A 24,965-nucleotide genomic window follows, 5' to 3' on the forward strand; every position below is an offset into this window, starting at 1 on the left:
TAATAAAAATGTAAATAAAAATAAACAATAGGTACATAAAATTTAGAAAATAACATTATGAACAAATACCTCTTACAAAAGTACTATTAATTATTTTAATTTGATTCTTATTTATTAAAAAAAAATTGAAAAGAACAAAACAGGACCGTAAATTATACAGGGTGCGCCATATAACGTAAGATACCAGGAACATAAATTTTGTTTAAATTTTGTACTTTGACTCTATTTATTTCTGTTGGAAAAATAAAAATTTTTCAAGTTTTTTTGCTACAGGTTATTAGAAGGAGGCTGTATCCTAAATTGTAACTCTGTTCAATGTTATTTGTGGCTTTCATTGGCAACATTTTTGTACCTTTACTAAATAATTGTAAAAAAAAACTTATACAAGATTATCAGTATCATTAAATAAACATAAAAAAATGTTAAATGTCAAAAAATAAATGTCAAAATTTTGTGACAGTTACACTTTTTTAAACATTTTTTCCATGTTCTTGGTATCTTACCTTACTTGAAAATTTTCCCTGGGGCGCGAGTTCTGGCGCACCTATATATTTTTCCAAGCAATATCTTTGACTTTTGGTCATATAAATTCCCTGACACTTATTTTGTTTTATTAATATGTTATTTTAAATTCTCGTTTGTCACTGTACCTAATTTTTGGGATTTAGTTCTTTTTGTTTTGACATGAAATAATTTGTTTTTTGCTCGTTTTAAGTAGCCAAGGCTTAAAGTGAGTTTAATGCGCATGCGCCAATGTAGTAGATGCAAATGGACTTGCATGAGTTTTTTTTCCAAGGAATTCCTAAGTATCCCAAATATTACCAATAATTCGAAATATGTACTTCCAAAACTAATTCCACCACTTTGAATTCTATAATTCCACATCGGTTTACCTCTCGAATGACTTGGTATCTTTTTAGTTATCTACGAGTCACCGAAATTTTAAAACTTGTCTTAAATTTTTGTATATTTTGTGCTTGGTGAATGTTCGATTCCTTTGCGATTTAAAGAAACACAAAAATTCGTTATTAATTATCTCGAGATAATTACATAAGCCGGTGATTAGTTCGTGGTAGAACACGTGCTTTGTGGCAGCGTGACTCGGCACAAGTCTCTTATTAAACCCCCCGTCAATCAGAAATGAGAGAAATAGACCAAGAAAAATATTTCCATTTGGTAAATAAAAAGGAAAAAAAAACCCAACTTGGTGATAATTACCACGCGAGTGATACGCCGTTTTGTTTCAGAATTTTTTCAGGAGATCGAGTGTTTAATATTTCAGCGCCGTAAGCTGAAAACAGAAGTGGCTGCGAACGTGAAAGAAGCGGATTGGGAACGCACTCACGTTCCCGCCACACCAATATCCAACCCGCGTCATGTTTTCCACGTCTTAGTGTGTTTGGGGTTTTATGAGATTTTTTTCAGAGACAGATGTCCTGGTTATTAGTTCGCCATGAAGAATACGAGATTCGTGCGCGAAGGCGTTGCTCAAATTTGCGTTAGAAATCACTCGCGAGATTACCCCCGCAAATATTAGTTTAAATTGAATGAATATCAATATTCGGTCCCTCGGCTAAATATCGAGCATATTGCTCCGCTCATCAACTGGCGAGTTATAAATATTCAATGCGATTGTAAACAGCGTCGCGCTCCATCCCCCGGATCCCTCGGGAGGGTGCTCGAATGGCTCCCCACCCACCCTTTCTCGACCCTCTTAACAGGGATTTGAGGTCACCGCTGTCGAATTTCATCACGAAGTCATAATGAAAAAAATCAACGCATCTAAAGGGACCAAGTGCAACATAAAAATATTTGCCTGGTGTTCCGGAGACAAATCTCCTCGACTCTAAGGTAGAACTGTTTTATTAAAACGTTTGGGGCTGATTTATAGGGCGAAAAATGAAAACCGCATTCCGCACAGACATTGCCCGCATACCTAAACCACTCAGACATTGCAATTCTATATAAGATATCAGGGATGGGATTAATGCCGCGGCATAAATAAATGGAAGGGACAATGCCAGACCACCCCAAAATAATCAAGCGGAATCTGCTAACCACGAAAATTACTCATCATTTCGGAAAAAAAATAAAACATTCGAGCAAACACTGCCCAATTTTGTTAAAATTACATGTCAATTTAAAATTGTCAGGAATATTTTTCCTATCGTTAAAAAAATTAAATTTTCTCTACTGTTGACATGCTGAATTTCAAATTTTTCAAGTTGCATAATTTTACAGCACAAATCCTACTAACTGCGCTATTTAAAAAACAAGATTTGGTTTTTTAAATTTATTTATTAGAAATTTATTCATAGCAAAATGTTAATTTTAAGGCTAAAGGGGACCACAGAGTTAAACCAAGTGTGCGGCAAAGACAAGTATATTGAAATTTACTTGGCTGTTTTTAGCGATATTTTTGATCCAATTTTAAATCAAAATATTGAATTGGGTTTTAAAGACATTTAGAATTTTCGCCAACGTAACACTTTTTTGAAAAAAAAAATATTTAACTTTTTTTTTTATTCAAATTTTATATAAATATTTATAATATTTAAAAAAACGCCTAGTTCCAAGTTACTATAAGAGATTGTTTAGTCCAATACAACATTATAAGTATTTCAAGGTAAGGTATGGATCGGAAAAATCCTGAAAAAAAATTACGTCATTTATATTTTTTGAAATATGCGTTAATTAAATATACAGCGTGATTTTAGAAATAAAAAGACTAGAAGAATTTAAGACTTAAAAAAATATGCACTCAATAATTTTAGGTAAGGTATTGAAACGAAAAAAAACTGCACCATTTTATTATTTTTAGTCAGCACTCTGTACCTTTATTAGAAAAATTTAAAATTGTATAAAGGTATAGTAAGGAAAAACTGTTTAGCAACGTGCAAAATTCTGCTTTATTTATTAACGAAACTAAAAATTCTAAAAGAATTTAATTCATTTTTTTTTAAATCTCGACCAAAGAAAATTAAGTAACGTTAACACACGAAAGCAGAGCAAATATCGGGATTTTCCAGATGTTTTTTTTTATAAACTTTTGATTTGACATTGAAAAAAAAATCGAAAAAAATGATTATGACAATTATGTTTGTTGAAGTTTGCTTTGATTAAATTGACATTTTTTTATTAAACTACTGAAACTTGAAATGTCACGATTTTCAAAAGTTTATTTTACTTGAAATAAGATTTGAGACTTCTTTTTCAGCTGATTTCAGCAAAGTGTCACTTTATCTACAACTACGAGCAGGTTCAAATGTTAAAACTTCACAACTTGATCACTTTTAGTCAGCACTCTGTATATTAGAAAAACATCAAATTTTATGAGGGTGTAGTAAGGAAAAACGTTAAGCAACGTGCAAAATTATTCTTTTTTATTAGCAGCAATAAAAATTCTAAACGAATTTTTTCTCAAAATTTTGCAAAAAATAATTTAGCAACATTGCAACAGAAATTTCAAATGAAAATTGTATTCAACAAGGCAAACAAGAAGTGGGGCAAATATCGTTGTTTTCTAGACATTTTTTATATAAACTTTTAGTTTTAAGGTAGGCATTGAAAAAAAAAATTCGAAAAATAAATGACTTTGATAATTATGTTTTTTGAAGTTTGCTTTAATTAAACTGCCATTTTTTTTTATTAAACTACTGAAATTTGWAATGTCACGCTTTTCAGAAGTTTATTTTACTTGAAATAAGATTTGAGACTTATTTTTCAGCTGATTTCAGTAAGATGCGTCCTTTTCATCACTTTATCTACACCTTCGAGGTTCAAATGTTAAATGTTAAAAATTAAAACTTCACAATTTGATCACTTTTAGTCAGCACTGTGTATATTAGAAAAATATCATATTGTATTGTATGAGGGTATAGTAAAGAAAAACGTTGAGTAACGTGCAAAATTGTACTTTTTATTAGCAACACTAAAAATTCTGAGAGAATTTAATTAAAAACATGTTTTTTCTTAACAAAAAAAATACTAATATTGCAACAGGAATTTAAAAAGAAAATTGTATTCAATAGGCAAACAAGAAAGTAGGGCAAATATCGAGGTTTTCCAGATATTTTTTCTACAAAACTTTGGTTTTAAGGTCGGCTATTGAAAAGAAAAATTCCGAAAAAAAATGACTATGTCAATTATGTTTTTTGAAGTTTTGTGTTGATTAAATTAAGATTTGTTTGTAAAATGTCTTTTTTTCAAAGTTTGATAATTTAAGGTTTTTTTTTTTAATAAAATTTCTTTTCGTGCTTAGTCTTTAAATGATGGTCTTCTATTTGAAAATCAATGCCTTTGCCTCGCGTGTATAAATCCTCCATCGTAAATCACAAATCCGTGTATTATCAAAATAAAGGCAAATTTCACGAGTGACAAAACGCGTGATAAGGGTTCGTCGGATGACTTCGCACCTGTGTGTGCATAAGCGTCGCTCGGCGTCGCGACGTCTCCTAATCCCTGCAATTTCCCTCTCTCGTCAATTTTTCTCGATAAGGAGAAATCAACAGCAACTTATCAATTCCGGTAAGAGCAAATGAATCGTAAAATAAGCGTTTAGTCGCGCGAGACGCCACCACCTAAATAAAAAACTCGTCGTCGCGACACAACTCTCATTATCGGAAACTGTTTTGCATAAAGATAGCAAGCGCCCTCTCGCGCACGCGATAAAATTATGCACCGGTTTCAAATTGGCCACTTATTCCGAATTTAGTTTATTATTTCGGTATTGATTTATGCGAAGCTTGTATCTGCAACCAGTTGAATTCCCGGCTTTTGTTTGAATTATTACTTTTGCGCCTGGAGTCGGTATGCGGCGGCGGCGACGGCTTCCTTCGCTTTATGTATTGTATCATCAAGCTGATGTTTTTTGCACATTTTCATTGTGTATTGTCTTTAAATTCGTTTCTAAATCAGCGGAAACATACATCTAATGAAAGTTTACATTCGGTTTCACTTTTTCTTCTCGCGCTTATTATTGCAGATTCAATCGCGACTAAAACATTGTTTCTCTCGAGGATTTTTATCAAAACACCAGAATTGAGGAGCATATCTGATAAATTATTTTTTAATACAAGTGGGGAAGACGACAATATGTAGGGTAAACGTGGGATGTGTGCCCGAGGGGATATACACTCTTTACGATTAATGTATTCTGAGGTAACATTTTTCAATTTCCTCTTCTGTTTTTGCGTTTAATGTCCATTCTAAAACACTTCTACGGATATATGTCTCATAGATCAAAGGGATATACAGGATGCGCCAGAATTTGCGCCCCAGAGAAAAAGGTAATATACCAGGAACATTGAAAAAAAAAATTATATAAAAAATTTCGAAGTTATGAGAGTTTAAATTTTGCACTTTGAAATCTATTTATTATTGTTGGAAATATAATTTTATTTTGTACTCAATATTAAAGTGTGCTTTTATCAACTAATTTCGGTAGATAAAGTAGTTTTTTATCGTCTAGTGAAATAAAGTAATTTTTATCTACTGTTATACAGGGTGATGAAAAAAAGGCGCCCACGATTGAAACAGGCGCGTCCTTTTTTATTGAAACATTGTGACCATCATTCCAAAAATAGTCTAAATAGATTCTTTTTAAAATTTAAACAGTTTGTCTAACAGCACAAAGCGGCAATATTGCACAATTTTCTTTTACTAAAAAACTATTTCAATCAGGTATTTTTCGTATCTAGGAAACTTTTTTGACTTTAATCGTTTAAATTTCACAGAACAAACAACATTGAAAATAGATTTTTTTGTTGCTACCGTTTCCAATAATTGAATATTACTTGGACATTTTCTGTATCCTAGGATATTTGCAATGTTGCAACATTGATAAATTTTCTTTGGAGCCAAGAAATGGTATCCTAACATCTTCAATAAAGTTTATTTCAATATACTTTTTACACATTTTTTTTAAGAACACCGTCAACTGTGTCAAAATCTAGACTTTAACAATGAAATTATTTTAAAACGGTTAATTATATAGATTTCTCTTTTCTAAAAAAGACAGTCTATATCTTACTGATAAGAGCACAAATCCAATTTTGGTCCTCGAATTCGTCTTTAATAAAAGATCACTTATAACGTGTGGGTTAACACGGGCGCCTTTTTTTCATCATACTGTATATTTTATCAACTAATTTTAGTAGATAAAGTGGTCTTTTATCGTCTAGTGAAATTAAATAATTTTTATCTAATTCAAGAAATTCTGGTAGGTGAGTACAAAATAAAACAAAATATTTTACACGACGATAAAAATTGTTTACGTACTCCCATTCGTAGCTTCGTCACTCGTAAACTTAACCTTTTCACTCGTAGATAAACAATTTCTTTATAGTCTTGTATAATAAATAACTATTCCAAGTTTTTTTGCTACAAGCTAAACATTTTTTCATGTTCCTGGTATCTTATTTTACTTGAGGCGTGAGTTCTGACACACCCTGTATGTATTACCTAATTTTTTAAAATTAATTTTATAAGTACACTAAGCATATATGTTCCTTAGGGGCATAAATCCTTAAAATCTAGGGCATAATATCTTATTAAAAGACTTTTTTGTACTATCTCTTGTAAATTTTTAAGTACATTGGGCATTTATCGTCTTTTAAGGGGCATAGATCCTCAGAATGTAGGGCATAATACCGTATTAAAAGAATTTTTATGTAAAATCACTTGTAAATTTTTAAATACATAAGAATCTTCCTAAGGGGCATAAATTCTAAAAATGTAGGTCATAACATTTTATTAAAAGACTTTTGTACTATTTCTTGTAAATTTTTAAGTACATTGGGCACTTATTTTCCCAAGGGGCATAAATCTTCAAAAGAAGGGGCATAATATTTTATCAAAATAGCGTTTATTTCACATTATTAGGAACTAGAATAACATTTGATAAACAAAAGCATTTACGTTAACCACGTGACGATATTTATTTCTATTATATTTACGTCAATATTAAAATAGGTCGAATTTAATTAAGGGGGTATACATCTCGCATTTACTCTACCTATTTTTGATCAAGTACATAGACATACATCTTTCCAAGGGGCATAAATTCTTAAAACGTAGGGCATAATATCTTATCAAAGGATTTTTTTGATTTAGGCATATATAAGGGCATAAAATCTTATCAAAGGAATTTCCTTTGCATACATTCTTAAAACATAGGGCATAATATTTTTTTAAAAGATTTTTTGTACTATCTTTTGTAAGTTTTTATAATTACATTGAGCATTCATCTCCCTAAGGGGCATAAATCAAATTATCGCTTTTTTCACATTATTAGGAACAACGATAACATTTATACTTGAAAAACTATAACTTTTGTTGTTTGCGTCAATATTAAAATAGACCGAATTTAATTAAGAGGCAAACATCCCGCATTTACCCTATTTTTGATCACGTTCTCCCGTACAATGCGAGTGAATCGTCGAAACTATTTTCGTATCGCGACTTATGATCTCCAAGTTGCAAAGAATGTTCAAGATTCATTACAAAACGAACCCCTCGATTTCAGTCGAATAATTCTGAAAGCGCTTAGTGCACTTCAGAATTAAAGAAAATCTCGATGCGCTGCTTACACACAAATAAATAAAATGATTGGGATCGCGGTCGGGTTTCTCACGTGCTTTTTCATTTCCCTTTCTTTGCGGTTGCGGAAAGATTTTTGGCCGCCTGTTTGTAATGGTGGTATGGCGTAGTCGCCGGTGTCAGCGCGAGATAGGAGTCCGCGGCGGCGGATTTCGCTGAAAGCTGGGGGACCATTTCAAAAGACTCAAAATTACTTTCGGGATAAGAGGGATTAGGCCGGGGCGGTCGCTTGTTTCTGGCGCGCTCCGAGGGCATTAGACAGGCCTGGGTTCACGCGGCCAATGGCATTACTCGCGAATTGCAGATTTCACTGATTGATTTTCAGAGGTTTTTTACGGGATGCAGTATTAATTGCTTCGAGGGGAATTGATGCATCATCCCGAAGGGATGAGGATTTTTCCACACACACGAAATGTCAATTGAAATTGTCTGTTTCAAGTTGCAAGATTGAAAGTGAGAGCAACTATCGAGTTTTTAATTGCTTTCAACATCTTCAACTTTTAAGCTTCTTATTACGGTGCTCGAGCCGGAAGAGTGAAAAGCACAAGGAGATTAGAGGTGCGTTCAAGGAAAACTGAAAACTGGGAAAAATACATACAGGATGGCGAATTCTTTACCTTGATTTGAACAAATTTTTTTATTCTAATAAAACATACAAATGTTTTGTTTTCGTCGCAAAAGTCACTAATTTTTGTGGCTCTAAAATTTAGCTTTTAGAATTTTTTTATTTAGGGAGTGATGGATCACATTCTGAAAAATCTACTGTAAAATCATAAATTCAAACCACGAATGTTTTTCTCATATCATAAACTTATAAAAGAACAAAATAAAAAAAACACTTTCTTTTGAAAATTTCGATGTGTTAAAGTCCATTTCTCCCACACTGTGCAGGTGCAGGTATACAGTTTGTTATACAGGGTCGCTAAAAGTATAGATAAAGTTAAAGATTTTCAGAACGGTTTAACAGAGCACGTCGAAATTTGGGAAACAGTTAGAAGTGTTCAAATTCTATCATTTGAGATCTTTTTTAGTTTTCTACCATCATTTATTTTCAAAATACAAGGATAACTTGATTTTTTTAATGGCACGTAGGGTCTAATTTAATTATTTTTAAAAGAGCATTTTTTCCTGAATTCTGTGAGGTAACATATGCTCACCTTTATTTTTATTAAAAAGTAAAAAAAAAATTCAAAATTGTAACTCTGAAAAAGTAAAACTAAGTTAGCTTTGAAGATGCTATTATTAGCGATCTGCCACTTGCATATTAGTCAAAAATAATTAAGCTTGTGTGCAATAATTAGTTTAACAATGGTACATTTAGGTGAAATTGAGCTTATAGAAATTCTCAAGTCAATGGAAATCATTATAACATCGTTTGTAGCATAAAAATTATGTATTTCGTGTTTAAGTTTTTTTTAATTAAAATGTATTATTCTTTTTCAGTTGAAATAAATGTTATTTTCACAATTATTATTAGCTTTTACTTATTTTTTGTTTAAAGTTTAGGCGGCAAAGAGCTTACGATAGACAAAAACAACATTTCTAAGGCTAACAAAATTTTACATTTTTAAAAATTTTATTTTTAAGTTTTGATTAAAAGAAGGTATGGACAGAACTCAAAAAAATGCTCTCCTTAAAAATATTAAATTTGGCCCTTCCTGCCATTAAAAAAAAATTAAGTTAGCTTTGAATCTCCAGAGTAAACAGAGATAAAAATTTGTTAAACATTTGAGACGATGGAATTTAAATACTTTTAAGCATATACCAAATTTTTGATGAATAGTTTTTATAATATTTTACTGTATCCATTCTTTTTAGCGACCCTGTATAATTTTTTCATGTAGGTACACTGGATTATAAAACCCCTATTATACTTTTAAAAATATGTAGAGGATGCACCAGAACACGCGCCTTAGAAAAAAATGCCATGTAAGGTACCAGGAACAGGAAAAAAATGTTTAAAAAAATCTAATTATAAAAATTTCGAAGTTATGAGAGTTTCAATTTTGCACTTTGACTCTATTTCTGTTGGAAAAATTACAATTTTTCTGCTACAGGCTATTAGAAGAGAAAACAAGGAAGCTGAATCCTAAATTTAATGTTATTCGTGGCTTGTATTGGCAAAATTTTTATAACTTTACTAAATAACTATAAAAAAAGATACTATCACGTCAAAAAATAAATGTTAAATTTTTTTGACAGAGAATTTTTTAAACATTTTTTCAATGTTCGTGGTATTTTATCTTACTTGAAATTTTTCAATCATTTTTATATATTTTTAATAAAAGTTCATCAGTTTTTGGTTATCAGTCGTTTGCTTGGCTTAGATAAAATGAATAAAAATGCTCTATTTTCCACAGCCCATTTTATGTAATAATTCAAAAAAGCACTACAGAAACAGTAGTCAAATCCTGTCAGGTTCGAAAATGTTTTTTTGTAATTATTGTGTAGACTCACACTATCTGATTCTCAAATGTTTTATCGAAAACATTGGGGGCTCGCCCCATGTAGAACTTACACTATCTGATTATTCTAATTCACAATTGTTTTGTCGAAATTTTTGTGTAGAACTCACATTATCTGATTCGAAAATGTTTTGTCAAAATTATTATAGGATTCACACTATTCGATTTTGCAGGGGAATTCAATCACAAAATCGCAACTAAAAAAAATCAGGTGATAAGTAAACACTCGTACTTAATGAGCTTGTTGAAAGACAATTTGACGAGGAATCCAAAAATTATAAAATATACAGGGTGTTTTATTTAAAAAAAAAAAAAACGGGAAGCTGTATTGTTTGAGCATCTATCCCCAAAAATAGGCAATTGTGCAACTTGTCATGTGTAAAAAAAAATAATACAGTTTTTCGTGATCTAGCCTGTATATCGTATTATTTGGCGCACAAACTATCAAAAATCGGGTTTTGTTTCAAATAGACTTTGTTATTAAAAGTATTTCAGAGATGCCTCTCGCTGTGGTCGGTGTTGTGCAATGTATCGGCGTGCGCTGTGCACAACCGTGCTGCTTTTGTCATTGAGTGTATTCTTTTGTTCTAGTCAGTGATTGGTCGACAAGTTCAGGTCGTAGGGTTGGTCGAGCTGGGGATCGTGGCGTTGCCAACGGTTCGTCGATCTCTCCCACCAGAGGAAAACTTATCTCCAACGAGACTACATCCTTCGAAAACTCTAATTCCCTCGCTCACTTAGCGATTCTAATTTCGTTTATACTTCGACAACTTCCACCGACGAATATTAATGGAGTTTAATGGTGGAAATTTGTTTTTGGGGAGACACAAATCCGACTCTCGGACGTTAAATTTCACGGATTGTAAAAGAGACATTTTGCGAGGATTTTATTCCACATGTGGTGGCTGTTACAAGAATTGCCCCATAAAATACAGCTTTAAAATGAAACGAACAAATTCTCCTTTTTATTTTCGGGACTTTAAATTTTCTAAAATATCACCAAGAAAGAAACATTTTCTATGTTGTCTCAAATAATAACACAATAGCACTTAATTTAGCTCTGGTCACTGCCTCTAAATCAGTGAAGTGTTTCAAACAAAACAAACTACAGTTAGTTAAAAATTTCACAACTCTCCCTTTCTCTCATGTTTCGTGGAGTTAGCCTTGGCATTGTGGTCCAAATAAGGTCCAGGGCACAAAGCCACCATCAAGGATAACAAAATCACACACGGTCATACCAATCAAAACATAATTAATCAAATTTGCAACGTGAAATTACTTATCGATGGCATGTTAAGTGGTGTGTAATTGTTGGTCCGCTGCAGCCAACATCTGAAACAAAGTTTTCGCCCAATCATCGCTGAAATTGCGATGGACGTAATTGAATAATTCTGTGTGGAAAAGAATCGGATACATTGCGATTATCGGGCAAGACGATGTAAACACACTCGAGTTGATTGAAAATGCGTTTCTGCTACCCTTAAAACAAACAAACTTGCTGTCAATTAGTAACGGAGGTTCGCGTGCCATTGTCGTGCCTAATGGAAATGCTATATGCTCATCATAACTAATGTATGGTTTCGATCGATTAGCTATTAAGTTATTATGAGGCGAGCGGAGACAATTACAACCGTGTTTTTTTAATTCGGGGAGCTTTTCACAAGGGGAATGACACACTGACACCGATATTTACCCAATAAATAGCTCGTATGTCTTTTTCTGACACCGACATGAATAAAAAATTGTACCAAGGGGAATATTTTCACTACAATCGAGAAAAATAACGATCTGGGTTTTTCTACACAGAAAAACAGCTCTCCTGGCCAAATACCTTCATTTATCGTAACGAAAAAGTCCCACGAATTCAAATTCAGAAAAAAATACAAACTTAAGGCTCTCCATTAGTTTCTAAAATCTATACGGGAAAATATACAAATTTCACCCATGTGTAAAATCTGTATTTTTTAATTCTACAACAAGATCCACGTCTCTATCTGTAAATAATAGCATAACGTACCCCGCTATGTTGTATTTTTTTTAAATATTACTTAGATTTTCTAAAAAATTACCATTATTGTAAAACTTTGCCCAGGTTTTTCTTTGTAACGGTGCAACATCTTAAAACAATTTTTTTATTGACATGTAGATAATTAAAATATGCACCTCGCTACGTTCAATTATTTTTATAATACAAGCTAAATTACAAAAAAACTTTAAAATATGGATGCAACCTCCATTACCCTTGGACCGAAAATCTCAAGCTTCTTCCATGATTTACAGCCATTATTACCCCCCATCGAGCGCTTAACCCCTAATAATGATTTTACACAAGCGGTACCTGCAAGAAGCTTTCCTTTTTGTTGAATTTCAAATTGATGATATCTGGTTTTAGCTACATTTTTTTAAGTCTAGTAGCATTGTGGCCAATTTACAGAACATTTAACTGCATTCAAATTTTAATTCGCGAATTATTCGACGTTTAAGAACGCAAAATGAATGACAACAGAAGTCGAAGCAGATACACAGTGTGTCCCTGGATAGGGGAAACGATTCTTGTAAGAGATAAATAAATTTCGCTCTAAATTAGCACTGCTTATTAGTTAAAAACTAATTTCTAATATAATTTTAGTTTAAAAAAATCAAGTATACGTTACACATAAAAATATGTGATCTAAAAATCGTCTCCTTAGTGTAACAACTAGATAACTTAAATTTTAGGCATTTCTAAAGTATTTGTTGCAGTACTTCAAAAACCTAAAACCTAAATTTCTGTCACATTAAAAAAACAGTTTAGTATATTACACACTTGTATGACTAACAATAATAATTTTTGATTACTTTCAAGATGTAGTTGTTTGTCTTTTAAATTTTTAAACTGCAGTTACTCAAAACTATAAATTTCAAGTTATCTAGTTGTTGCAGTAAGGAGACGACATATTTTGAATGTTTTTAATTAATTACTTTATTTACTGATGTATCAGAAGTAGGGTAGTGCCATTTAAAATATTCAACTTGAGGTGGCTGTGGCTTCAAGGCTTCAAAGGCTTCACCGAAACGGTTTCTCAATAACTTTCAGTTCTAGAAATATCGCCGATTGCAAGTTTTAAAATTGACACTCTGTATGTGTAAATGTGTAATTTTGTTTTATAGTGTTAGTGTTTGCTAAGTCTAATAAAATATTTTGTGTGAATATAAAGCCATTCATGGTCCTTAAAATTTCTTTTTTATTTGTGTTCGGTTTATAAAAGATTATTTATCTTCATTAAGTATTTAACAATGCAACTTGGCATTTTGTTATTATTATTAGTATTATTATCATATATGAAAATAAGTTAAAGAGCACATTCCGAAAATTTTACTAAGATTATTTTAAATGGTTCGGTCTGGTGTGGTCTTAGCGACAGTCACCACAGGCGGTCTTTTAATCCGTTGATTGACAGCTGCCAGTGCAAGCCTAAACGCCCTGCAATTTGGGTTGCATATTTCTGAAAACTGAAATTTTACTTCACTGCATAACACCCTTAATAAAAGAAAAAAAAGGATCTATATTCGCACCCAAAAATAATATGACACAAATTATTCTCATAAACAAAATACTAGGCAAACTTAGCCAAAAAATTATAGCATATTCTACCTTAAAACCAGACTCTCTTTCAGCAAAATCAAAAGGAGTTCGATTAGTTTCCGCCAACACCCAACAAAGAAATCGACGAAATGACACAGAGAGGGAAACATAAAAAAATAAATCAACAATTAACCTGAACCAATAAAAGCATAAAATTTTTATTCTAACTTTACAGCAGGTTTTTCAAAATAAAATGAAAATTATTAACAATTTATCAGGGTGTCTTACGTAAGACTTTTGGGTCTAATATCTTTGTTATTTGTTTTGATTGTAACGAAGTTTATTTAAAATGTGGATTATTTAGTAGGTTGAGATAAATATCGCATTACTAAAACAATCCTCGTTTTTGTCGAAAATTAGCTAATAAATCCGTATCTGCTAAAAAAATTAAAAAAACTTTTTTCATATCAAAATTTTACTTCCTAAATAGATTATTGACTCTAGGGCCTCCAGTCTCCATTATCTTCAGAGCTCTTAACTCTTTCAGGAAGCATTTCTGGACTTTTAGACAGTAAAAAAACTTTCATAATTTTTTGTTACAATTTTAGTCCAAAATTCAAAATTCCAAGTTATAAAAATTAAATATTTTTTTGGTGAAATTACTGAAAAATTAAAATTCAGTAACTGTAGAGGTAGAAATATGAAAAATTTTAGAAAAAAAAATTTTGAGTGTAAGGACTGAAAAAATTCAAAAATTCTAAATTGTAAAATAAATTACATAACAAGATAAAGATACACTAAAAGTTTTTCAGTAGAAAATTCAAGATCTTGGAAAAAAAATCCAGTTTTTTCGTTTTCTCAACGTTTTGAAAATTTGACAAGAGAGAATCTGAAGTTGGAATCTCGTTTCTGAGTATCTAAATTAGCTAAGAAAAATATTTTTTTGCGATCAGTTCCTAGAAATTGTAACTTCTTGAAAATTTCAATGTGTTTTTAATATTCAAAGAATAGATAACACCGCTTGTGAACTAAAATTTTGATTAAGGACAGCAGATTTGAATAAATCTAAGATGAGTTTTTGTGCCAAAATCATGCTAATCTTTAGAAATGCAAAAATTGTTAGCTTTATAATTGGAATTCACAGAATTGCAATTAAGAGAAATTAGGATATTATAGGCATTTTAACTTTTTAACCTTTTTTTCTTATTTTTACCTAAGACACTAGCCTCGAAATCTTTCAATTTTTTTCCGGACTCCTTGTATATTTTTCACTTATCTACTCTTTATTCCTGCAGAGAGAAAAGGCTCTTTTCTGAGTCAATTTTAAAAGTGTAACAAACTTTTAGTTATATTATTGTGCAAATGAATGCAACTAAATTTTTTATAGGATTTCGTCCCAAATCAAACGGAGAAATAATCCACTTGAATTTTACCATAGAAGGGTTAAATATTTATAGCATTTGGAAATAGAGGATTAGAGATTGCTTTCAACGAAATACTTTTCAATTTTTTTTTTCAATAAGTTTAAAATTTTATCCGGAAATGAGTCAGTAATAAAATATGAAAAATTTTCCAATCCTTGTTCTAAATGGTGAACAATCCCGACAATTTTATTAAAACTCTGTCAATTATTTCGAAAATAATTTCAAGTTTTTCTTCGGATTTCAACCTGGAAAGAACTGCAGAAAGGGGTTAAACTTTTGAAAATAATCTAAAAATTTTACACGGAAATAATTAAGAGAGGGGCAAAATATGATAAATGTTAAAACTGTCGTTTCTAGATGGTAAACAATGACGGATTTGTATTCCTCCGAACAATGTTGTGTTGACTTTTTGGTAAATAATTACAAGTTTTTTTTCGGATTTAACCTGGAAAAGACTACAGAAGGGTCAATATCTAACACGTAGAATCGGTGGATGATGGATGAAAAACAGTGCCAAATGTAATTTTAACGAAGCATTTTTTATACTCCTAATATTTTGTAAACTATTAAACAGTAATTTTAAAATTTTTCATGGAAATGATTAAGAAAGGACCAAAATCCGATAAATTTTTAAACTGCTCCTGGACAGTTTAGTTAAAATTAGATTTTTTATTGATTTTTTGGAAAATAACATTGAGTTGAATAAATTGAAGTTGAATTGAAGCGCTCATTAGCCGTATTGCTTTTGGGTGACGCCGGCCCTGTCCACCCTTTGCTGCAACGCATTAGGAAAATTATCTGTAATGCCGGGACGAATCGATTAAAAAAGGAGTCGATGGTTTTGCGACCATGACTACGATGAGGGATTAATTAACCCCTTCGGACACCCTCGGATGATGGTTATTAAAGTTACACGCAAACGAATATGATTCATTTGAAGCGGGTAACCCCCGGATTAAAATTCCAAATTTAACAAATCAATCAGAGAACTATGAAATTTCCCAAAGCGACTCTCGTCCAGTATTTACCCTTTGACTTTGTCGAGGAGACAAAAGCTCAATGGCGGCTTTGAAGGCTTTTCTCAAATGAATTATTTTTTGTTTCAGATCGCTTCCGGTGTCGGTTTCTGAGGGTAAGTGCCCGTCGTGGACCAATAAAATCCAATAAAACTTCTTGTTAGTCGCTTTATTTATTGTATATTTTCCATAATTAGGCTGTCGCGGGATCACAAAGGCGATTAAGGCGACAATAGGATTAGAGTAGGTATGATATGATGCCCTTTTGACGAATGCACAATTGGATGGTTGATATTTGTAACGCTAAGGCCTTTGAATCGTTAAGTGGTCGACAATGCACGTCCATTCATTTCATTCACGACCCCGAGAGTTGGTGTGGAAGCCATCAGATTTTATACTATGATCAAACTTTTACTTCAGGCCATTCATCGACTTTCTGTGTGTGATAATATCGCGGAAATTCCAGATATCGAGATCATCATTAACAAAATTAATCTGGGATTTTGACCAAATTAATTGCACAGATTTTTTCGGCATTAGGACAAAAAGCGCGCATTTTATCACCTATTTTGACCAAACGTTACGTAGGTAAATGGTGTAATAAAGTGAAAATTTGATTAGATTTTGAGGGAAAAACGCTTAAAAATTAAGTGAAAAAAATTTAAAACATTGTGAGAAAATTCCAAGTTTGATTTGAAATTTGAACTTTAAAAACCCTAAAATTTTAGAAACGAAAATAAAAATTTTGAGGAGAAAAAGTTAGATATTTAATAATTATACAATTTTAAAACACAAAATCAACATTTTTTGGTGGGCTGATCAATAACAGTTTCTACATTTTAAAAACATTGAAGATTTTAATGTTTAAAAATCTTGTGGTATTTTTTTTTCTATAAGAAATGACAATTTTTGAATAATATTAAAATTTAGAAAAAGTTAGATATTTAATAATTATACAATTTTAAAACACAAAATCAACATTTTTTAGTGGGCTTGTCAACAACAGTTTCTACATTTTAAAAACATTGAAGAATTTAATGTTTAAAAATCTTGTGGTATTTTTTTCTATAAGAAATTACAATTTTTGAATAATATTAAAATTGTGTGTCTTTTGTATGTGTTATTTCGGTTTATTTTGTTTATTAAAGAACGTTATCTTTAGTTATTTTTTTCCGATTCTTTGCAATTAATGCAATACAGGAATAATAAATGATATAAATAAAAAAAATAAAAAAAAACGAATAATAAATAAATTTCAATTTTTGTGTTGAATAAATGCAAAAAAATGTGAAGTAATTGTGTATTGGGGCACACGTTTTTAAGCGGTCTCTTACAGTAACTAACAACATTAAAAGATTGACATTTGCTATGAAAGAGCTCTAGAAGGGTTCTATGTTCTAAGTTTTAAAGTCCAACTTTTTTGTCTTTACCATAACGTAGACTTTTGTTTTAAATAGCAAACTTTATTATTCAGATGTCCTTATGTATTCCTGAAAATTTCTTCACCATAGTTGAATAATTTAAAGAAAGAGTAAGAAGGCAAAGTGTTTTTAAAGAAAACGAAGGAAGAGAAATAAAAAAATTACTAATAATAATTGATCTTATTAGTATTTTGAGTAGAGTGTGGTAAAAGCAAGAAGTGCACACCTGGGCGGAGCCTAATAATTGCGATAATAAAACTGAACTACACGCCACTGCTTCCAATAACTCCCCTCTTTTTTAAAGTAGACTCTTCCGAGACGCCTTTATACGCATACACACCCAAGTGTGAACTTTTAGATTTTACCTCACTCTAAAACCTACGACTATATAAAAATAAAAAATGACCAAATATACCTATGTGTTGTTTTATTTTTTAGTGAAAATAATAACCAAAAAATAGTTTTGTGTTTCATAATCAATCAGAAATAAAATAAAAGAACATTTTATTATTACAATTAGGGCTTAAAAAATTGAAAGTCTAAAAGCAAACCTTGAAATCTTGAAAACATTGAATTTAATGAATCTTGAACTTAAATGGATTGAATAAATAAAAATATAAACAAAAAAAAGCACTTATGGATGTCACAATTGTAGAAAATCTTTTTTTTTTAATCTAGAATATGAATTTTTGAAATCAATTATTGCAAATCATTAACTTTCTTGTAACGGTAATACGTTTATTTTATTTCTAATTTCGTAAACAAAACTAAAACAACTAACTTTTTGTTTAGATATTGTAACACAACTCTAAGTCATAAATTTTTCTGTTGACTTGGAGTTTTTGGGGATGAATAAAACTGAAAAAAATCTGTTTTGACGACAATTTTATTGTCCACAAAGAGGCTCATTTCGATATAAAATTAGCTTTAGGGATGAAGCAACCCACACTGATCAATCAAAATATCAATCTAATGCTGGTGACTTTCTACCACCGGCTTGTAAAATCCCAAATAATAGCGAAATAATCGCCCGGATGCCTTTTTATGAGAAAAAAATGTCCAATGCGGGATTTACGAGGGCACAATTAATCCCCAAACAGTGGTCTTATCGCCGCGATCAGACACAATTAACTCACAATCAATCGTAAAAAGGAAACGACTCCTTGACAAAATTCTAATCGAATTATCGCGACAAAAGATTTCTCAAACAATCGGATAACTGTAAGGGGATTTTTCACTGAGTTATCACATGTGTGTAGCGTTCTTTTGCCAACTTTACAAAACTAATTACCTGTAATAGGCGACATGATGAACAAGTCAAAGCACGAAGGGTGATTAGGCGAAATTTGCAGCTGAAGATGCCTCGGACATGTGTGTGACGGCTTCAATGGAGACACCGGAATCTCCGGCTCTTTTACCGGAGGAATAAATGCAGCGGGAGAGTGAATGATAGCGATTATTATGCAGCGTGAGGACGCATTGATCGCATTTTCAAAAAAGAAAACTTTGCCGTCTATAGGTCAAAAATCACGAAGCCTGACAAGTTTTTATAGATACCCTGTTTGTTGTAAATTTGATGTTATACAGCGAGTACCAGCGATTTGGTAAAGTCCATTATTCACCTTTAAATGGTAAAATTTGAAGAAATCTGTGTAGGAAATTGATAGATACTAAATCTAGTGCATCGCCTGAAATTATTTTTAATTATACAGCTTGTCCCAAATAAATTACAATACGAACTTATGTTTTTTAAATGAAACACTATTATGTTTCTTAGTATTTTTAGAGTAGCTTTTAATTTCTATTTTTTATTGGTCGATTTTGCTTAGTTTTGGAAATAAATTGGTTTTCTTGACAAAACATACTGTTTTTAAAAATTTATTACACAAAAAGTTAACACAGTTATAAAAATTTTTTCTCTGTGAAGAAGAAAGTACTAACTTTAAGACTAAGTATAAATGTTATAACATTTTTTTAATTGCGTATTGTAGTCGGAAAGTTAAAAAAAATGTAGAAGTTTGTCAAAATGGAATAATTAAAAATAATTAATATTAATAATTAATAATTAAAATAAATTAAATGTAACACCCAAATTTTTATTTTTGTATGCAGGGTATTAAAAGAAGATTGTAAAATATTTAAGGAGAAGCCTATCATTCAAATGAGCATTGTTGATACTGAGGCAAGCATACAGGGTGTTTCAGCGAGTTGAAAAGTTCATTAGTGACCTTTAATTGAAAAATTAAAAAAAAATATATAAGACATTGATAGATACTAATGTAGTTCATCGCCTAAAATTATTTTTAACTATACAGCGTGTCTCAAAAATAAGTTACAATACAAACTTGTGTTTTTTTAAATGAAACACTCTATGTTTTTTAGGGTTTTTGGATGTAGATTTTTATAGCAGTGTTTTTAAGCTAAACTTTTATTCGTCGATTTTGCTTAGTTTTAAAAATAAGACGGTTTCTTTGACGAAAACATACACTTTTTAAAAATCTATTACACAAAAACTAAGACATCTAGAAATATTTTTTTTACTACCGCAAAGAAGAAGGTACAAGCTATAAGGTTGTAACATTTTTTAGTGTGTTGCATTTACAAAGATAAAAAAATAAAGGGCGTTTGCTAAAAGTTCAATAACTAAAAAAAATTAAATGGAACACCCTATTTATTGTTTTTGCATTTTAAAGATTATTAAATTGTCTTTCTAAAATTATTTACTTTTAGGTGTTTATAATCAATAACTAAAAAGATATTTAACGTTAAACATTAAAAAAAATAATTAATATTGTTTCAGTAGTCAAAAAGTGCACAGTTGCACAAGAGAAGAAATATCACACATTTAATCACATTTGTGTTAAACTGAATCCACTAATCTTTATTTTTACAATACCTAAAATAATTCGAATTTCAGTATTTATAAAAACTTTTACAATCTCTGGATAAATCTACGGAATTACTATAGTTGCCATAGTATCAACAATGCTCAGTTATTGATAGTCATTGTTGCTACAATTAATATTAAATGTTAAATATTTTTTTCATTTATCAACTCTATACATTAAAAGTTTACTTTTTTAGGTAGACAATTTATCAATTTATTAGATGCAAAAATAAAAACAGGGTGTTCCATTAAATTTTTTTAAGTTATTTAACTTTTAACAAACTTCTTAATTTATTAATCATTACAAATGCAAAACACTAAAAAATTGCTACAGCTTTAAATTCTGTACTTTCTTCTTAGCAGAAGTAAGAAAAAATTTGTTCTAGCTGTCTTAGTTTTTGTGTAAAAAATTTTTAAAAAGTGCATGTTTTTATCAAAAAAACGTTTTATTTCTAAAACTAACGATTTTTTCTCTATAAAGAGGAAAGTACGAACTTTAAGACTAAGTATAACATTTTTTTTTAATATATTGCAGTCGGAAACTTAAAAAAATGTAGAAGTTTGTTAAAAATTGAATACCTTTTTACATACAGGGCATTAAAAAAAGATTGTAAAATAGTCTTAATAAACATTGGGCCGCAAAGTAACGATTTCGGAGATATCAAATGTGAAAATTTTTCGAATTTTTACTAGAAGCTTCTCTTTTTTGCTTGAACAGATTGCAAATAAATGTTTCATAAAACAAATAATCTTCGATATCTCTGCAGCCGTTACTTTGTTTATCAAGACTTTTTTCTTTATTTTGGTCTATACTATTACTTCCTTAAATATTTTACAATCTTTTTTGACACCCTGTATAACAGATTAATAAATTGTCTTTTGAAAAAATAAACTTTTAATGTCTATAATTGATTAATTGAACAATGCCTATCCTTAAAATGAGCATTTTTGATACTAAGACAAGCATATATACAGGCTGTCCTTACGGTCCGAAAAAGCTCTATAACTTGCTTATTTTAAGAGATATTGACTTTTTATTTTTTTTAGATTATAGCTGCGTTTTTGATGCACATTTTAAAAATATTGCGGTTTATATACAGGGTGTCCCAATATTAAAAAAAACACGAAAGTTATGTTTTTTTAAATGGAATCTATCAGTTCTATCAGTTAAAATCAGTTTGATTTTATTTTTGGATTCTACGCTAAATTACAAATAACTTTTATAGAGGTTGTTTTCATTTATCTGTTATCAATTTTGATTTGTGGCGCTTTTTCACCAGAATTTTTTAAATGCAGGGGTCTGTCTAAAAATTCGTATTTTCTAAATGCTTGCACACAAGTTAAAGTAAGTAACGCCATTTGATTCCTGAATGTTTGCCGCATCTTTTAAGTGTTTATTCAACAACCTGCTCAGTGGCATGCGCCTACTACGATTTTTTAAACATGACAAATTAAAAATGTCATAAACTCATTTTTTTCAAATGGCACCCTTTATTTATTATTGTACCAATCAAAAGATCTTTTGACAAGCTTTCTATCAATATAAGGTTTGTATAGTCTAGTGTAAAATTCTAAGTTGCTATACTAAATTAACTAAATTTTGACAAATTTTTCTGTTTTGAACAATAAAAATCGAGTGGGCCTTATGCAAAAAAAAATTAGCACAGAAAATAAACAAAAGTATGGAATTGGAAATTCTTTGCTGGAAGAAAATGTAAAATATTGAGCAAAATTGAGTTACAGAGAAAATTACGCAAAATCTAACATATCGCAAAGCAGTAATTTAGTAGAAAAATGTAAAAACATTAACAAACATTAAAGCTATTTTACAATTTTCTTTATAACAGATGTTCAAAAATATTACCATTTTTTTCAATACAAGTATGCAGTCCTCGTCTAAAAGATAGTCTAACACGACTTAGCATATCTGCATTTATTAAATGGCATGTATTGCCTATTCTTTGTTTCATATCCTCCGCAGTTGTTGGTCTCAATTTATATACATTTTTGTATAATTTTTTAAATGGAACACTTTGCGGCAGTCTTGCATTTGGGTATTTTTATTTGTAGAGTCTTTGAGCCAATAAAATATTACGATCCGCTTCACCAAGACTGTGTACCATGTTAATGAGTTCTTGACGAGTAAAATTCATTTTGGGACTTATAATCTTCACAATAAAATTGATAGATTGTAATAATGACAGAAGCCCACTCGATTTTTATTGTCCAAAACAGAAAAGTTTTTTGAAATTTAGTTAATTTAGGATAGCAACTTAGAATTTTACACTAGACTWTACAAACCTTATATTGATRGAAAGCTTGTCAAAAGATCTTTTGATTGGTACAATAATAAATAGAGGGTGCCATTTGAAAAAAATGAGTTTTTGACATTTTTAATTTGTCATGTTTAAAAAATCGTAGTAGGCGTATGCCACTGAGCAGGTTGTTGAATAAACACTTAAAAGATGCGGCAAACATTCAGGAATCAAATGGCGTTACTTACTTTAACTTGTGTGCAAGCATTTATAAAATACGAATTTTTAGACAGACCCCTGCATTTAAAAAATTCTGGTGAAAAAGCGCCACAAATCAAAATTGATAACAGTTAAATGAAAACAACCTCTATAAAAGTTATTTGTAATTTAGCGTAGAATCCAAAAATAAAATCAAACTGAGTAGATTCCATTTAAATAACATAACTTTAGTGTTTTTTTAATATTGGAACACCCTGTATATAAACCGCAATATTTTTAAAATGTACATCAAACAGCTAGCTATAATCTAAAAAAAAAGAAAAAGTCAATATCTCTTAAAATAAACAAGTTATAGAGCTTTTTCGGACCGTTGGGACAGCCTGTATGTTTTACCAACTCGCTGAGACAGCCTGTATAAATACTAATTTTGCTAAAAGTTTTCGTCGAAAAGTGCGTTGTTCTTGTTATAATAAATATCTCGCGACGTCTTGGTGTGCCTTTTGTGTAAGTTTAACAAGTTGTCCGTTGATAAAATCTTAATTGGGGCAGCGTTTACCCGAAAGTTGTTGGACCAACTGGGGCCGAAAACATCCCCCGAGCATCTCTTCGAGTGGCGTAAATTAATAAGGACGAAAGCAGTAGCAGAGATCTCGGGGCCGAAACCCTCATCATCAGAGATCGGGATTCTGAGTGAATTTGTGGTCTGCAATGAGTCAAACACACGTGCTGGGGCGGACACGTGCCCGAGTGGGTGGCCAATATTGAAAATTGCATAATTTAGATCATCAAGCGCCTATATTCAAAGCTTTTGCGAGGGATTAGGGGACGGACGACTTGTATGTGCTCTCGCTCTCAGAGGGTACACGACGAAAAAATCCAAATTAATTCTCCGGAGGATTAAGGCGTTAATGAAGGAAAGGAGCCATCTGATAACGCACGAAGGAAGCGGTTATTAGGGCTCTTCCGGGACCTCTAAATCAAACTGATAAACCGCGATTTATTTCGACAAATTGCACCAAAGATTTTTGCTGAAAACAATACTAAAGACATCAAAGCTTCATTTCTAATCGTGATAAGCCGCTTGCTTGCATACGAGAGCCGTTCCTCATTCGTCACGAGCGGAAAATCGATCAGTACGGTCCTGGTAATTGTCTCGATTTTGCCAACATCGTAGTTCCGCTCCGGTGGAAGGTCACCGGAAGTAGGTGGTCGTCATCAACTAATGGGCCGTGTGTACCTCGAGTCCGGGTTCCGGGCGAAAGCTCTCGGCCTGATTGCTGAACTATAAACATTCCGTCGCGTATTTTATTATGTCTATGCTTTGCCTGATTGGATTGCCGAAAGGGTGGTTATCTTGTTAAGGTAATGCATCGGACTTGTTGCCAACGAGTGTGTTTTAACATAGAAATAAAAACACATTTTAAGATTTTTCCCAAAAACGTGACATTTCCAAAATGTGTTTTAAATTAGAAATAGTAGATTACATACCGAGGTGGGAGATGCTTCATTTTCAGGACGATTTTTGATAACCACCAAGTTTTCTACATTATTTTATTCACAAAACATCCTCTTTAAAGATCAGAAAGCCAATACAGAATTTTTAAAATTTAAAAAAATATGACATGACAGTTCAGTTTTCGGGTTTGAAAGTGACCACTTCCCAACCTGAACCTGATATTTCACACTAATTGTTAAATGAAGTTAAAATATCATACTTTACAACTTTTCAGATAAAGGCAATTTGATTATTACTTTTGATTGTGAATATATTTGTTTCGGGGCAAGTATTAATAAACTATTTGGTTTAACCAAATTTTTTCAGATTCACAAACCTCGTCTAATTTTTCTTAACAAAATAGTATATGAAATAACGTTGTGTTACAAATGCACGAGTATGACAATGAGAAGTTGTAATACGTGTTGTTTGTACTATTTTTTTATTCAATCCTCTATGTTAAAATTGAATTTTATCTACTCTTTTCTTGATGTTAAAATGAAATTTTATCGTCTAGATAATAAAAAATACATCCATTGTTGTATATCTGCGGTTGTTAGTTGCTAACGATCTTTGACATTAGATTTCATTGTTGAGTCTTACTTTGACATTTATAAAT

General features: G+C 31.2%; 1 protein-coding gene across 6 annotated transcripts in view; it reads left to right on the forward strand.

The window, feature by feature from the left end:
• The window catches only part of LOC123012425 (NPC intracellular cholesterol transporter 2 homolog a), a 328,174-nt gene that overhangs the window by 120,414 nt on the left and 182,795 nt on the right, over positions 1 to 24,965 (forward strand). For 5 of the 6 annotated variants that reach the window (XM_044410326.1, XM_044410328.1, XM_044410331.1 and 2 more), the window contains exon 3: positions 16,160 to 16,185. The exons of the other annotated variant lie outside the window; for it this stretch is intronic. In XM_044410326.1, the coding sequence (XP_044266261.1) occupies positions 16,160 to 16,185 (26 nt within the window). The remainder of the gene's footprint in view (positions 1 to 16,159; positions 16,186 to 24,965) is intronic. 6 annotated transcript variants of the gene reach the window in all.

The sequence above is a fragment of the Tribolium madens genome, unplaced genomic scaffold, assembly GCF_015345945.1.
Source record: "Tribolium madens isolate multiple individuals breed KSU strain unplaced genomic scaffold, Tmad_KSU_1.1 Scaffold_96;HRSCAF=242;Tcas5.2_LG5, whole genome shotgun sequence".
In the NCBI taxonomy this organism is placed as follows: Eukaryota; Metazoa; Arthropoda; class Insecta; order Coleoptera; family Tenebrionidae; genus Tribolium; species Tribolium madens.